At 36.6% G+C, this 12,803-nt stretch overlaps 3 protein-coding genes across 3 annotated transcripts; all 3 read left to right on the top strand.

Annotated features, from left to right (window-relative positions):
- LOC110745183 (auxin-induced protein 15A-like) lies at positions 1-892 on the top strand. The gene has a single exon (XM_021945261.2). The coding sequence runs from the start codon at positions 184-186 to the stop codon at positions 484-486; it is 303 nt and encodes a 100-aa protein (XP_021800953.1). The 5' UTR covers positions 1-183; the 3' UTR covers positions 487-892.
- A 6,330-nt stretch (positions 893-7,222) lies between these two features.
- Positions 7,223-8,035, top strand: LOC110745486 (indole-3-acetic acid-induced protein ARG7-like). Its single transcript, XM_021945586.2, has one exon. The coding sequence runs from the start codon at positions 7,479-7,481 to the stop codon at positions 7,758-7,760; it is 282 nt and encodes a 93-aa protein (XP_021801278.1). The 5' UTR covers positions 7,223-7,478; the 3' UTR covers positions 7,761-8,035.
- A 3,033-nt stretch (positions 8,036-11,068) lies between these two features.
- On the top strand, positions 11,069-12,121 carry LOC148292417 (indole-3-acetic acid-induced protein ARG7-like). Its single transcript, XM_088245275.1, has one exon. The coding sequence runs from the start codon at positions 11,484-11,486 to the stop codon at positions 11,763-11,765; it is 282 nt and encodes a 93-aa protein (XP_088101401.1). The 5' UTR covers positions 11,069-11,483; the 3' UTR covers positions 11,766-12,121.
- The last annotated feature ends 682 nt before the right edge of the window (positions 12,122-12,803 follow it).

The raw sequence follows: 12,803 nt of genomic DNA, 5'->3' as shown, positions 1-12,803 counted from the left end.
CCAATCATTTCATGTAGCTGTTGATTTTTTGGATACCCTTGATCTATATATACACATGACCAAGTTCATCATGAGCAACTCAAGTCTTCACCTTCTCAAGCTTCAAAGCTTTCTCTGCTTTCCAAATCCAGGTCCTTTGAATTCCTTCTCTTCTTCTTTTGTCATTTGAGAATATATAAGACCATGGGTTTCCGGTTGCCTGCAATTGTTAATGCAAAGAGAAGTCTCATTCGATCTCTATCTAGTTCAAGCCAGACAGCAGATTCAAAGACTTTAGATATCCCAAAAGGCTACTTTGCAGTCTATGTTGGAGAGAGCCAGAAGAAGCGGTTTGTGATTCCGATATCATATTTGAATGAGCCTTTATTCCTGGATTTGTTGAGTCAAGCTGAAGAAGAATTCGGATATGATCATCCTATGGGAGGTATCACAATCCCCTGCAGTGAAAACACCTTCCTTGATCTCACTTCCCGCTTAAGTGTGTGAGTGAACGCGAATCGGTCATCCATTCTATCCGAACCATCCTCATTTCAGAGTTCACTGAGCCAAGATGAAAGAATTTGGATATGATCATATCCAAAGCATCCTCATTTCAGAACTCACTGAGTTGGGATGAAGAAGAGGCTACCACTGATCATCCATGGAATCAACTCACATCTTGTGGTGAAAGCAAACCTTCTCAAATCCTGAAGCTGCTTCTGGGCTGAGCAGAAACATAGAAATTTATGACGCAGACAAGTGATGATATCATGAACTCCCTAGAACCATTGGTCCAAATATCATCCCCCCACCCAAAGGCAGTCAAATTCTGTCTTTCAAACCTGTGTAAACTTCTTTGTTGTTCTCATCCTTTCTTGTCTTATAGTTTGCATTATAGTATTATCTTCTTGTAGCTCTTGTTATGTAGTTAACCCCCAAATGGCAGCAGATGTGCACAAGAATTCGACTAAAATGCTTACCATACAACTTTTTACATGGTTCCTCATACAGATTGGGGGATCCTTTCCCAATAAGACACAGTCTTATAAGGGAAATATCATGCCCATTTCAGTGGCATTTTTAATGCTTGATTGATCCTAAGTTATCAAATTTTGATGAAACACATTCTTGCAAATCAACTCCTGACACAAAAATTTGTTTCAAGACAATATGCTATTACCTTTATTTTCTCTTGGCCAAAGTCTATTCGCATAATTGCAGAGCTCCTGGTTCTTTTTTGTTTTTCGGTGGTGCCTAAATATCCCTATTTTCTGAGGACAATATTCCAGCTTGCATAAACTGGTGTAGGTCGTAGGGTCTAGGGCAGAAGGGGTTCTTATTTTAATGAAAGCCAAAAAAAGAAAAAGAAAGGTCTGCCTGAGCTATTAACTAAATTTTTGAAAACCCTTAGAAAAACAAATTATCTGAGGGAAAAAAAAAACCTTAATGTATTATTGATAGGTGCATGAGAAGATTTTTTCTATTTAACAAACTACAAACTATTTACAAACATACTGTCATAAAGATATATAAGAGTCAGCAACTTGTCTAGCTTCCTGTCCTAGCAAGGACTTCAGATTAGTTAAAACTAAAACACAATTCAACAAATATAAAGTCTCAATCATTGCCAAATTCTTGATGCTGTGGAAGACAGAGCCATGTGATCCTTCATATGCATATGTCTCCCCATTCATCCCCACCACACCATATTGCCTCTACACCACATACTGCAGATGGATTTTCCAATCTAGCATTCATCTCCATATAAATGTTGATTGGACCTGAATTTATAGAGGCCCGATGAATGGCCCATTGCGGTAAATGGGTTTTTGGAGCAACAAATTAGAAGCCCAATAGCATTCATAGCCCAGCAAGGAAGATCATAATCAAGTGGAAGGCGGGGACTCATTTTTACTTTATATATTTTGGAGCAGGATCTGTCTTCTACATCAATTTGTACGGGTGATTTCTTACATCTTCGCTAGATTCTCTAATTTCATTTCCTTTTTATTCAATACAAAGAATTCAAGTCTTATTACTTGTAAGTCAAGAAAAGAACTTATACCAAATTACCTCCCACTTGATATACGGTGGCTTGGTTAGAAGTTAGATTTCTTGGTCCACAAGCAGTCTCAAATTCACTCATCATCTTTACAGTACTAGTGACACCCTAGCGCCATTCAATGTAAGATCAACTAGATAGCTAAATCAAGTTCTCACATTGTCCACTAGAAAAATCTTCTCAGCAACCCCACAATGATAAGTATTGACAAAAATGATCAAATTTCATTATTATTCTATGAACCATTGTGTATATTTTATATTTTCCCTTTTCCTCTGCGATACATCTCCGCCTTTATTTTGATTTTTTAATCTTAAAAATTCCAAATTAGGTCCATAAAAACTCAAAAATTCTCAATCTAGCAATAATTGAAAATTTGAACACAATGAATGAGGAATTATTCACTAATTCATAAACTAGATTTCATATCTAACATACCAGTAACTTTCATTTTAAGTTTTATGCAATTCAATTATTTAGTGGAGCAAAAATTGTTACTAATATCCCCAAAATCCAAAATTCAATTTTAGAAAATGAATTTGCATTTTCAGGATTCAAGAATGCGTCTGGTAGATTAATTAGAAAACATATTCAGAGAATAAAAACAGTGAAAACGTGTCTGGTAGTACAATTTGAGAATAATAATATGTGAGTTAATTTTCAAGCATATTTTTGCTAATGTATGTTCTATAAAAAATAAAAAAATTCTAATGTTATAAAAACCTAGAATTATCTTTAATAATAAGTGAAAATGATAAATAAAAAGGTGGAATTTTCTTTTCCGAAACAGGTAGAACTACAAAAATAAAAGATAAAAAAAACAAATAAGGGAGAACACATAAAAAAAGAATTTCCATATGTTTCTTGGTCCAACCAAGAAAATCATGAATTGTTTCCTATTGGTTTATTGAAATATATATCCTATATTCTATATTCATTAATTAAAATTTTTTGGCTAGATAAAAACTCCTTCCCAGCCCCGTTTCTTTCTTTCTTCCCCTCCTTTCTCTTTTCTTCTTCCTTCCCTTTTTTTTCACTATCTCTTCATGCCGTAGCACCCACTCCTTCCTTCCATGGCATGAATCCCATTAGCCCACCTCTCTGTCTCTCTGTCTCTCTCTCGCCCTCCTGATCAGGTGGTGATGGCGGTAATGGTGCTTTGATTGGGCATGGGTGGTGGAGGTGTTGGGGTCGATTTCTTTTTACTAGGTGGCGATGATGTGTATTGGGTTCGATTGGGTGTTTGGTGGTGATTCCATTGGGATGGTGGTGGTGTTGGTGTCGACTGGGTTTGATAGGTGGTGGTGATGTGGGGACTGGGTCTGTGAGGTTTGGTAGTAGTGGCCGTGGTGGGTTTGATTATCGTTTCTGTTTTGCTGGGTAGAAAATGAAAACATAAATTGAAAATGATAATTTGGCGTTTTCAATTTTTGTACATGAGTTTGAATCTGTTTTCTAAAAGTTGTTTTTCATGTTTTCAAACTCTTGCCACCGAATGCATATTTCGACTGTTTTCAGAGAATCAAAACAGAGAATATGCTAAAAACGCTCTACCGAACGGGCCCTAACTTCCTCACCAACCTGTCACGGTTTTGGATTTTTTTTTTTTTTTTTTTTTCTGTTCATAGGTGTCAAATATAACCGGTTTCTCTTTATCTCTCTCATCGCATTCATCACGCGAACTCATAATAAAATGGTTTAATAGGTGCATCACGACTGTATTTTACGACGCGTTGAAAGCATGCAAGAATACCAATCCAATTGTCCTTATCCTTCCTTATGAAAATTGCCAAAACATGTGGTGAAACAACTATAGTGGCACACAGATTCCTTACCATATGGAAACCAAGGGCACTATAGGTTGTTTTCTTGAACTTGTGTACCCTTGGCTAACTTGAAATGGGAGATAAGCCTCCCAGAGGCCAATGGAGATGGGTGGTTGGGAAGGATCCTCTTAATTTCTCTACATTTTCTTAATTGAAAACTAAGGAGGTGACATAATAGGGGCTCCCTCCCATACCACGCATTTCTATTGTTTCTGGGTTTCTCTCCCTTTTCCTTTCTTGCCGGCTGGTTGAAATTTCAATCTCTACCTGTTCCATAACTATATATGCAGGTATTTCTAATTTTTTTCCATTCATTTGTTATATTTTATTTGTCAAGATCATAGTCTGAAATATCGATAATATCGACGAAATATAGAGGATATTTCGGTTTTTTCGAATCACGGATATTTCGACAATATCGACGATAATATCCATGTCCATATCGTATAAATATTGACAATATCGACGATAATATCGGAAAATATCGATGTCGATAATTTCGCTCACACTTCAACAATATTTTGTCAAAATAGCGGTGTAATATCGCTAAAATATTGAAAATATCGATGTAAAGGAAAAAAAAAGAAAAAAAAGAAAAAAAAGATGAAAAAGGGAGAAAGGGAGAAAAAAAACACAAAGGGGATTTGAACCCCTCCCATTTTACTCCAACACCTTAACCACCATATCGCTTATGTTTTTTTGACAATATGCTAAAATATTTATATTTATCTTGTTTGTTTTGAATTCTTTTGGCAAGAATCAAATTTTCACATGAGAATGAATCTTTGACCTTTCCTTTGGGTGGCATGTTAACAATTACATGCAAAACTATTTTGAAGATTTATCATTTGATGACTACTTTTCACAATACACTTACTCTACACATAGGGATGATGAAGATAGTGAAAATTTTGAACCTCATAGGAACTCTATGTGGTACTAAGTCACTCATGTATCTTACCATGCAATGTATATATAGTGTAAAATATTGTAGTAAATCTTATATATAAATGATAATGGTGTGTTTAATCTTTTTTCATTAATTACTATATATTTTCTACACTCATAGTGTTTGCCAGCTCGGTATATAATCAACTTAAATAAGTTAAATCCATCATAATGCATTTCCTTCCAATTTTTTTGTGACGAACTAATAGATAATTGACTAAATAAACATCCTCCAAAGTTTCAATAAAAATTTCCAAGTTTTTCTTACAATTTCTGTGGTTTTTATTCAATTTTTATCGATATCGATAATATCCCGATATTTCCGTCGAAATTTCCGTGTTTTTGGACTACCGATATTTCCGATATCATCGATATTTTAGACTGGTACTAATTTCCACAAATTCCATTATTCAATTTTGAATGTGGAAACCATAGGCCCCTCAGGTCACATTTCTTAGTTTGATTTTGCCACCCACCCATCAAGGGTGAGGTTCCCTTGGGTTATACTGGTACTAATTTCCACAAATTCCATTCTTCAATTTTGAATTTGGAAACCATGGTCCCCTCAGGTCACATTTCTTAGTTTGATTTTGCCACCCACCCATCAAGGGTGAGGTTCCCTTGTAACCCAAGTGCAGGAAAAAAACTTACCTATAATGCAGTGACACGTAGAATAACTTTTCCACGTGTTATTGTGTTATTGGTCTGGGATAGCAAAACTATGCTATAGGTAGTGGCGGACCCACATAGGCGCAAGGAGGTGCACTTGCACCTCCTCTCGCCGGAACTGCGTAGGGTTCGCAAGTTCTCATGGCGCCGCTCATTTTGCAGATGACAAGTTGCAGAGGCGTTCTTAATGGAGGTTGAGGCACTGCCTCACGAAGGAAGAAGAAGACATAATACCCTAATTTTTCTTTTTCTGAAACGGCATCGTAAAAAATCTAGTTTCGTTATGTTTAATGAAACGCAGTGTTTCACTAAAGTTGGTTTCTCAAAGCCATTGGAAATACAATATTGCTCTAGTGGGCCCACTGCCCAAGCCATTAAAACCAAAACGTCACCTACACTAAACCCAAAAGGAAAGAACAATAAAGTATTGCTCAGCACAGTTAAAATCAAAATGTTGCCTATTAAAAGCTTAGAAATCTCAATATAATATAAGATTTTATTTTGGTTGAAAAATATAATAGAATATTATACAACAAACAAAAACTCTTTTAACCCATAACCAGTCAATATAATAGAATATATTATAATAGATGTTTTTCGGGGATTGAGTTTTGCCATATCAAGTGCAAGTTTCTCTAAATTAGGCATCACAATTTAACATTTTCTTATGAAATAAAGGGATTTTTTTTTTTGAGCTTTAAACTTTAAAATATTGCCCCTCTCTTAAAAAAAGTCTGGATCCACCATTAGATGACAACCACCTCATCCACTTGGCTTGGATTCCATCATACCCAATTACTTTAATGCCATGCTTAGTTACGAGCTCACGCTATAAGGCTGGGCAATTACAATGCTTCGTGTAAGTTCTTATAAGCAGTTATATCTTTCAACCTTCTTTCCATGTGGTACTCTAGTATCTGAATTTTAAGAGTAAGAGCTAGCTCTATATTCTTCCCATGCCTGTTGAAGTTGTACGCGCCAAGTACATGCCCTTGATCAAGATAGATCATGCTTTGCGCTCAGATACAAATACATGATAAAACAGAAGACTCATCATAAATTAAATATTAGGTTGTGAGCTATATTAGTTCAGTCACAAAATCTTTTAAGAACTGTTAGCACATGAGAGCTACATAAAGCTAACTCCTTTCTATTGTAATCAGGAATCAGTTTCGTTTCTCTCTAAAACCCAAAAAGATTTTAGAAAAACACAAAAAGTAGATTTCATATGTTTGTAAAGACTGAGGATTTGAATTGTTCATGGGATCATCAGTGTGTATTTGAGTGTGTATATATAGATGAAAGGGTGTGTAGAGGAAAATAAATTTGGACAGAGTTTAATGGAGACAATTGGGTGGGGATTGGAAAGAGGCATAAGCATTTGAGGGATCACATGGTCTGTTTTCCATCTCAATCTCAAGAACTTGGTTGTTATTAAGTCTGTATGTTTGTTGGAGAACATGATGCCCAACAATTGTTTGGACACCTACAAACTTTTTATATGTGGATAGAAAAGACTTCTTTCAAGTACAAAACAGGCTTCAGACATATCTGTCCATAGATTAGCAATGTTTAGACCACATCAATCTTGTAATTATATATTACTTACATATGTATGCATTACCTGCTAAGTGTCGAATAATAAATCTTTAGACCAAATTACTAGATGAAATAAGACGTAGGGTTGTGTTTGTACATAGGGATACAGTTTGGTCATTTGCATGTGGAGATGATTTATGTGAGTAGGAAGACAACCCATGTTATGTTTTGATTTCTCACAAGCTAGTATCCTTCAATGGAGCCGATCTCTGCTCCTCGAGACCGCTCATTTCATGTAGCAGGCCATACTCTTTCATCTATATATACACAAGCGATCAGGTTCATAACCAGCAACTCAAGTCTCTCTCTTTGCCAAGCATCAAAGTCTTCTCTGTTTCCCAAGTCCTCTGAATTCTTTTTCTTGTTCTAATTTTCCACTTGAGAATATAAAAACCATGGGATTCCGGTTGCCAGGAATTGTTAACTCCAAGAAGGGTCTAAACAAGGCTGCTACTTCAAAGACCTTAGACATCCCAAAAGGCTATTTTGCAGTGTATGTTGGGGAGAGCCAGAAGAAGCGATTTGTGGTTCCAATATCATACTTGAATGAGCCTTTGTTCTTGGATTTGCTGAGTCAAGCAGAAGAAGAATTTGGATATGATCATCCAATGGGTGGTATCACAATCCCCTGCAGTGATGAAACCTTCATTCGTCTCACTTCCCGCTTAAGTGTATGAATGAAGGCAAATGAAGTGAATCTGGTTCATATCCAAATCTGCCCCAGTTGGATCAGAAGAACTCGCCATCAGAGCCGGTCCATTGATTTTGGAGGCCCTGTGCAAATATGGATGTCGAGGCCCTACGTATACAAGTAGAAAAAAAAAATCCATATAGAAACAAAATTTCCTGACACGGGAAGAACACCTTCAGAAGGAGCTTCCCAGAAATATTTCTTTAGTCCCTCTTCCAAATCACAGAGCTGATAAATTGATTTTCCAATTTCAATGGTTGGTGAATTCTCATGTGAATGAGGGAGGGAGAAAAGAACATTGATTTTGGGGAAAGGGCTAAAGCTTGGGTAGGGCTTTATTTTGATGGAGGATGTAGAAAAACTAAAAACCAACACCAGCAAACTCACAGACAAACAAACCAACCACCACAGCAAGCATGCAGATGAAACCCAAAGAAATTCAAGCAAGAAAACACTCACTCACACAGACACGAAAGAGAATAGAAGGAAGAAGACTAAAGCTAAAACTCATAAGCTTCGTACTACGAATTCAAACAACAACAACAACAGCACAAAATGCGAATAGAGGCAACCCCTCTTTGAGAGAGAGAGACCTTTCAGCAGAAACAATAAAAACATTCTAGAGACAAGAGAGCACACTGCCGACAGCATGCCTAATACAAAATTAGCCACAGTAGCATCACTCCTTGAGCCAATAAACAAAACATATCCTACATAAAGCATGGGCATGCTTTTACAAAGTGAATAGAATATTAAATGTGGCTTTGAATTCAGTGGACTTGGTTTAAGTTAACTCTCAACACAGGAGAGTTTAATATGAGAGAGAGAGAGAGAGAGAGAGAGAGAGAGGAGAGATGCACACAACACGGCAGAATCAAGAAGGAAAAAATATCTGACAGTTAGGAAATAATAATAATATTTTTGGAATAAAAAATACATAATATATTGCTGGGCTTCTAAAAACATTTGGGGGCCCCTAAATTTTGGGGGCCCTGTGCAGTCGCACAGCCCGCACATGCTATGGGCCGACTCTGCTCGCCATGTCAAGATGAAGTAGAGGCTCTGATTGATGATATGCACATTTTTCTGTTGCTTATGAATCTGGAAGCCTTCTTTGATGGTCAAACTGCTTGTGAGCTGAGCACGAAGATACAAAATTTGTGAAGCAGTCGAATGACGATAGCATGAACTCTCGAAGACTATTGAGCCCAAAATCATAACTCCAATTTTGAAATCGATGACAAGAAGATTTGTCTTTTAAGCCATGTACAATTCTAAATGTTTTGTTCTCCAGAAAACATGAGAAAATATAATATATTTTGATTCCTCATACTTTATTGTCTCATTTTTCAGTAAGTTATTATCTAATTGTAGCTTGTTCCCAATAATTTATTAGATGCGGATACAGCAAAATATTCTGATTTTCTGCCCAATAAATTTGAAGATGGCTTATATCAGAAATAGTTGTATCCAGTGGCTGGACAATAGGGTAAAATATTGGGAATGTTGTAGACAAGATTGCTTGGAAATTCCAAATATTGGAACTTTTATACTAAATGTCTGACCTGTATTGTTTGGACACTGGTAGTTCACACTTAACAGGCAAAGATAGAATCCAATGGCAGCTGCAATAACAATCCCAGTAGTTTCTCAGTCCCTGGTAGCCACATTTTATTGGTAGCCTACTTTCCCAATAAAATATCCTATACTAATACAGCTGAAAATTCGTGGTTCAGGGTTTGGGGTGGGAGGTATTTGGAGGGGCCAGACATCGTATTGGAATGAAGATTTGATATGGGTTTGTGTTTGTGGTGAATGAGTTGATTTGAGAATTTGAGGAATTTGATTTGAGAGGTATGTGTTTAAGGAGTTTGATAAGAGGAATTGGATTTGAGAGGTATGTGTAGTTTGATAAGAGGGTTTGATTTGAGAGGTAAGGAATTAGATTTAGGGTTTGGGTTTGAATTTGAGGGTATGATTTGAGGGCTTAAAGACATTCTAGGGTCGATTGCTTTGATACCATGCTAAAATATGAATATGGTTTGAACACTTTAGATTTTATTGTATTCTTCTCCATAAGGAAGTATATATAGGAGATTATAAGGGTGCTTTACAAGGAAATAGATACAGTAATTCATAAGGAGAATATCTCAGAATTATACAAAGATATGTCAATTATATGAACCAATCACCTATTTAACTTAGGAAATAAATCTCCTTGATTTAGTAGGTTAACTCACATCAACAAAAACATAAATTGCGTTTTCTGTTTGCAACTTTCTCCAATATGAGACAATACAGAAAAAGTGATTGTGGAATGAAGGTCAAGCCAAGCAGCACGCTAAGGTGAGGCGTCTACATCTTTTGGGGTCGGGCCAGTCGAAACTGTAATTTCCTTCACACCCCAGGTCACATTTCTCAGTTTGATTTTGCCACCCATGTCCATCGAGGGTGAGGTGCCCTTGTAACCTAAGTGCAGGGTGCCCTTCTATCCTCAAGACTTAGGGCGTGCTTGTTGATGACCTCATCCACTAGGTGGTGAACCAGATGGAAACCGTCTCTTCCACTCAGCTTGGACTCCATCACACCCAATCACTTTAATACCTTGATTAGTTACAAGCCCACGCTACATGGCTCATCAATTACAATGCTTCGTGTAAGTTCTTATAAGCAGTTATATCTTTCAACTTTTTTCCATGTGGGACTCTAGCATCTGAATTTCAAGAGTCAGAGCAATAGCTCTATATTCTTCAAATGCCTGTTGAAGTTGTACGAGCCATGTACATGCCCTTGATCAAGATAGATCGTGCTTTGCGCTCAGATACAAATACAAGATAAAACAGGAAGACTCATCATAAATTAAATATTAGGTTGTGAGCTACGAGCCTATTAGTTTAGTTACAAAATCTGTGAAGAACAGGATAGCTGTATAAAGCTAACTCCTTTCTACGTAATCATTCAGAGTGAATTATAATCAAGAATCAATTTCGTTTCTCTCTAAAACCCAAAAATGTTAGAAAACACAAACAGTAGATTTCATGTTTGTAAAGACTCAGGATTTGAATTGTTTACGGGATCATCTGTATTATGTGTGTAGATGAAAATACCTGAAATGTGGACAATTGGGTGGGGATTGGAAAGAGGCATAAGAATTTGAGGGATCACATGGTCTGTTTTCCATCTTAATCTCGAGAACTTGGTAGTTATTAAGTCTGTATGTTTGTTGGAGAACATGATGCCCAACAATTTTTGTTGACACCTACAAACTCTTTATATGTGGATAGAAACTTCTTTGAAGTACAAAACAGGCTTCAGACATATCTGTCCATAGTTTCTTGACAGGAACAGATTAGCAATCTTTAGACCACAACAAATTACTCGATGAAATAAGACGTGGGGAATGATGTTCGTACATAGGGATACAGTTTGGTCATTTGCATGTGGAGATGATTTATGTGAGTGGGAAGACAACCCATGCTATGTTTTGATTTCTCACAAGCTATTATCCTTCACTGGAGCAAATCTCTGCGCCTCGAGACCACTCATTTCATGTAACAGGTCATACTCTTTCATCTATATATACACAAGAGATCAGGTTCATAACCAACAACTCAAGTCTCTCTCTTTGCCAAGCATCAAAGTCTTCTCTGTTTCCCAAGTCCTCTGAATTCTTTCTTGTTCTAATTTTCCATTCGAGAATATAAAAACCATGGGATTCCGTTTGCCAGGAATTGTTAACTCCAAGAAGGGTCTAAACAAGGCTGCTACTTCAAAGACCTTAGACATCCCAAAAGGCTATTTTGCAGTGTATGTTGGGGAGAGCCAGAAGAAGCGATTTGTGGTTCCAATATCATACTTGAATGAGCCTTTGTTCTTGGATTTGTTGAGTCAAGCAGAAGAAGAATTTGGATTTGATCATCCAATGGGTGGTATCACAATCCCCTGCAGTGATGAAACCTTCATTCATCTCACTTCACGCTTAAGTGTATGAATGAAGGCAAATGAAGTGAACTGGTTCATATCCAAATCAGCCTCAGTTCGATAAGAAGAACTCGCCATGTCAAGATGAAGCAGAGGCTCTGATTGATGATATGCACATTTTTCTGTTGCTTATGAATCTGGAAGCCTTCTTTGATGGTCAAACTGCTTGTGAGCTGAGCACGAAGATACAAAATTTGTGAAGCAGTCAAATGACGATAGCATGAATTCTCGAAGACTATTGAGCCCAAAATCATAACTCCAATTTTGAACTCGATGACAAGAAGATTTGTCTTTTAAGCCATGTACAATTCTAAATGTTTTGTTCTCCAGGAAACATGATAAAATATAATATATTTTGATTCCTCATCCACTTTATTGTCTCATTTTTCAGTAAGTTATTATCTAATTGTAGCTTGTATACAAAAATATCTGGAAGTAGACCAAATTTGAACATCTCACAATCCCAAGGTTGAAGATGGCAAATATTCTGATTTTCTGCCCAATATAATGTTAAAGATGGCTTATATCAGAAGTAATTGGACAAGATTGCTTGTATATTATCCAAATAAAGGTTATATCCTTCTAAATTCAATTCTAAATGAGAACATTAAACATGGAAAAGATCAATTAGAGGATAAAAAGTACAAATATGTTTCAGTCCCTAGTAGTCCCTAGTAGTTCACAATTAACCGGTCTCAATAGATAGGCAAAGATAGAAAGATTCTTTAAATTTTGTCAATTTATTTAATCACGTACTTAGGCTTGATAGAATCCAATGGCAGCTGCAATGACAATCCCAATAGATTGTAGTTCTTCAAGAGGAATCCCATTTTTGTTGTCCTAATCCATTGTATTCTGCAGGAAGGCTAAGTACTGCTTTCCATGATTACTACTACAGAATCCAGTCTGAGGTCACAATTAGTGATCTAACTGCACTGAAGTAGAGTGAGAATGAGCCAGCTCAGGACTTTATTATTAGGTTCAGAAAGTTGAAAATGAAGTGCAGAATTCCTATAGAAGAGAGGCACTTTATCCAGATGGCACAAAC

This window comes from Prunus avium, chromosome 8 (assembly GCF_965620075.1).
Source record: "Prunus avium chromosome 8, drPruAviu1.hap1.1, whole genome shotgun sequence".
Classification (NCBI taxonomy): Eukaryota; Viridiplantae; Streptophyta; class Magnoliopsida; order Rosales; family Rosaceae; genus Prunus; species Prunus avium.
This window is presented reverse-complemented; position numbering and strand designations above follow the sequence as displayed.

Excerpts from the sequence above, each read along its gene's own strand:
- LOC148292417 (XM_088245275.1), top strand. The coding sequence starts at position 11,484 with ATGGGATTCCGTTTGCCAGGAATTGTTAACTCCAAGAAGGGTCTAAAC.
- LOC110745486 (XM_021945586.2), top strand. The coding sequence starts at position 7,479 with ATGGGATTCCGGTTGCCAGGAATTGTTAACTCCAAGAAGGGTCTAAAC.
- LOC110745183 (XM_021945261.2), top strand. The coding sequence starts at position 184 with ATGGGTTTCCGGTTGCCTGCAATTGTTAATGCAAAGAGAAGTCTCATT.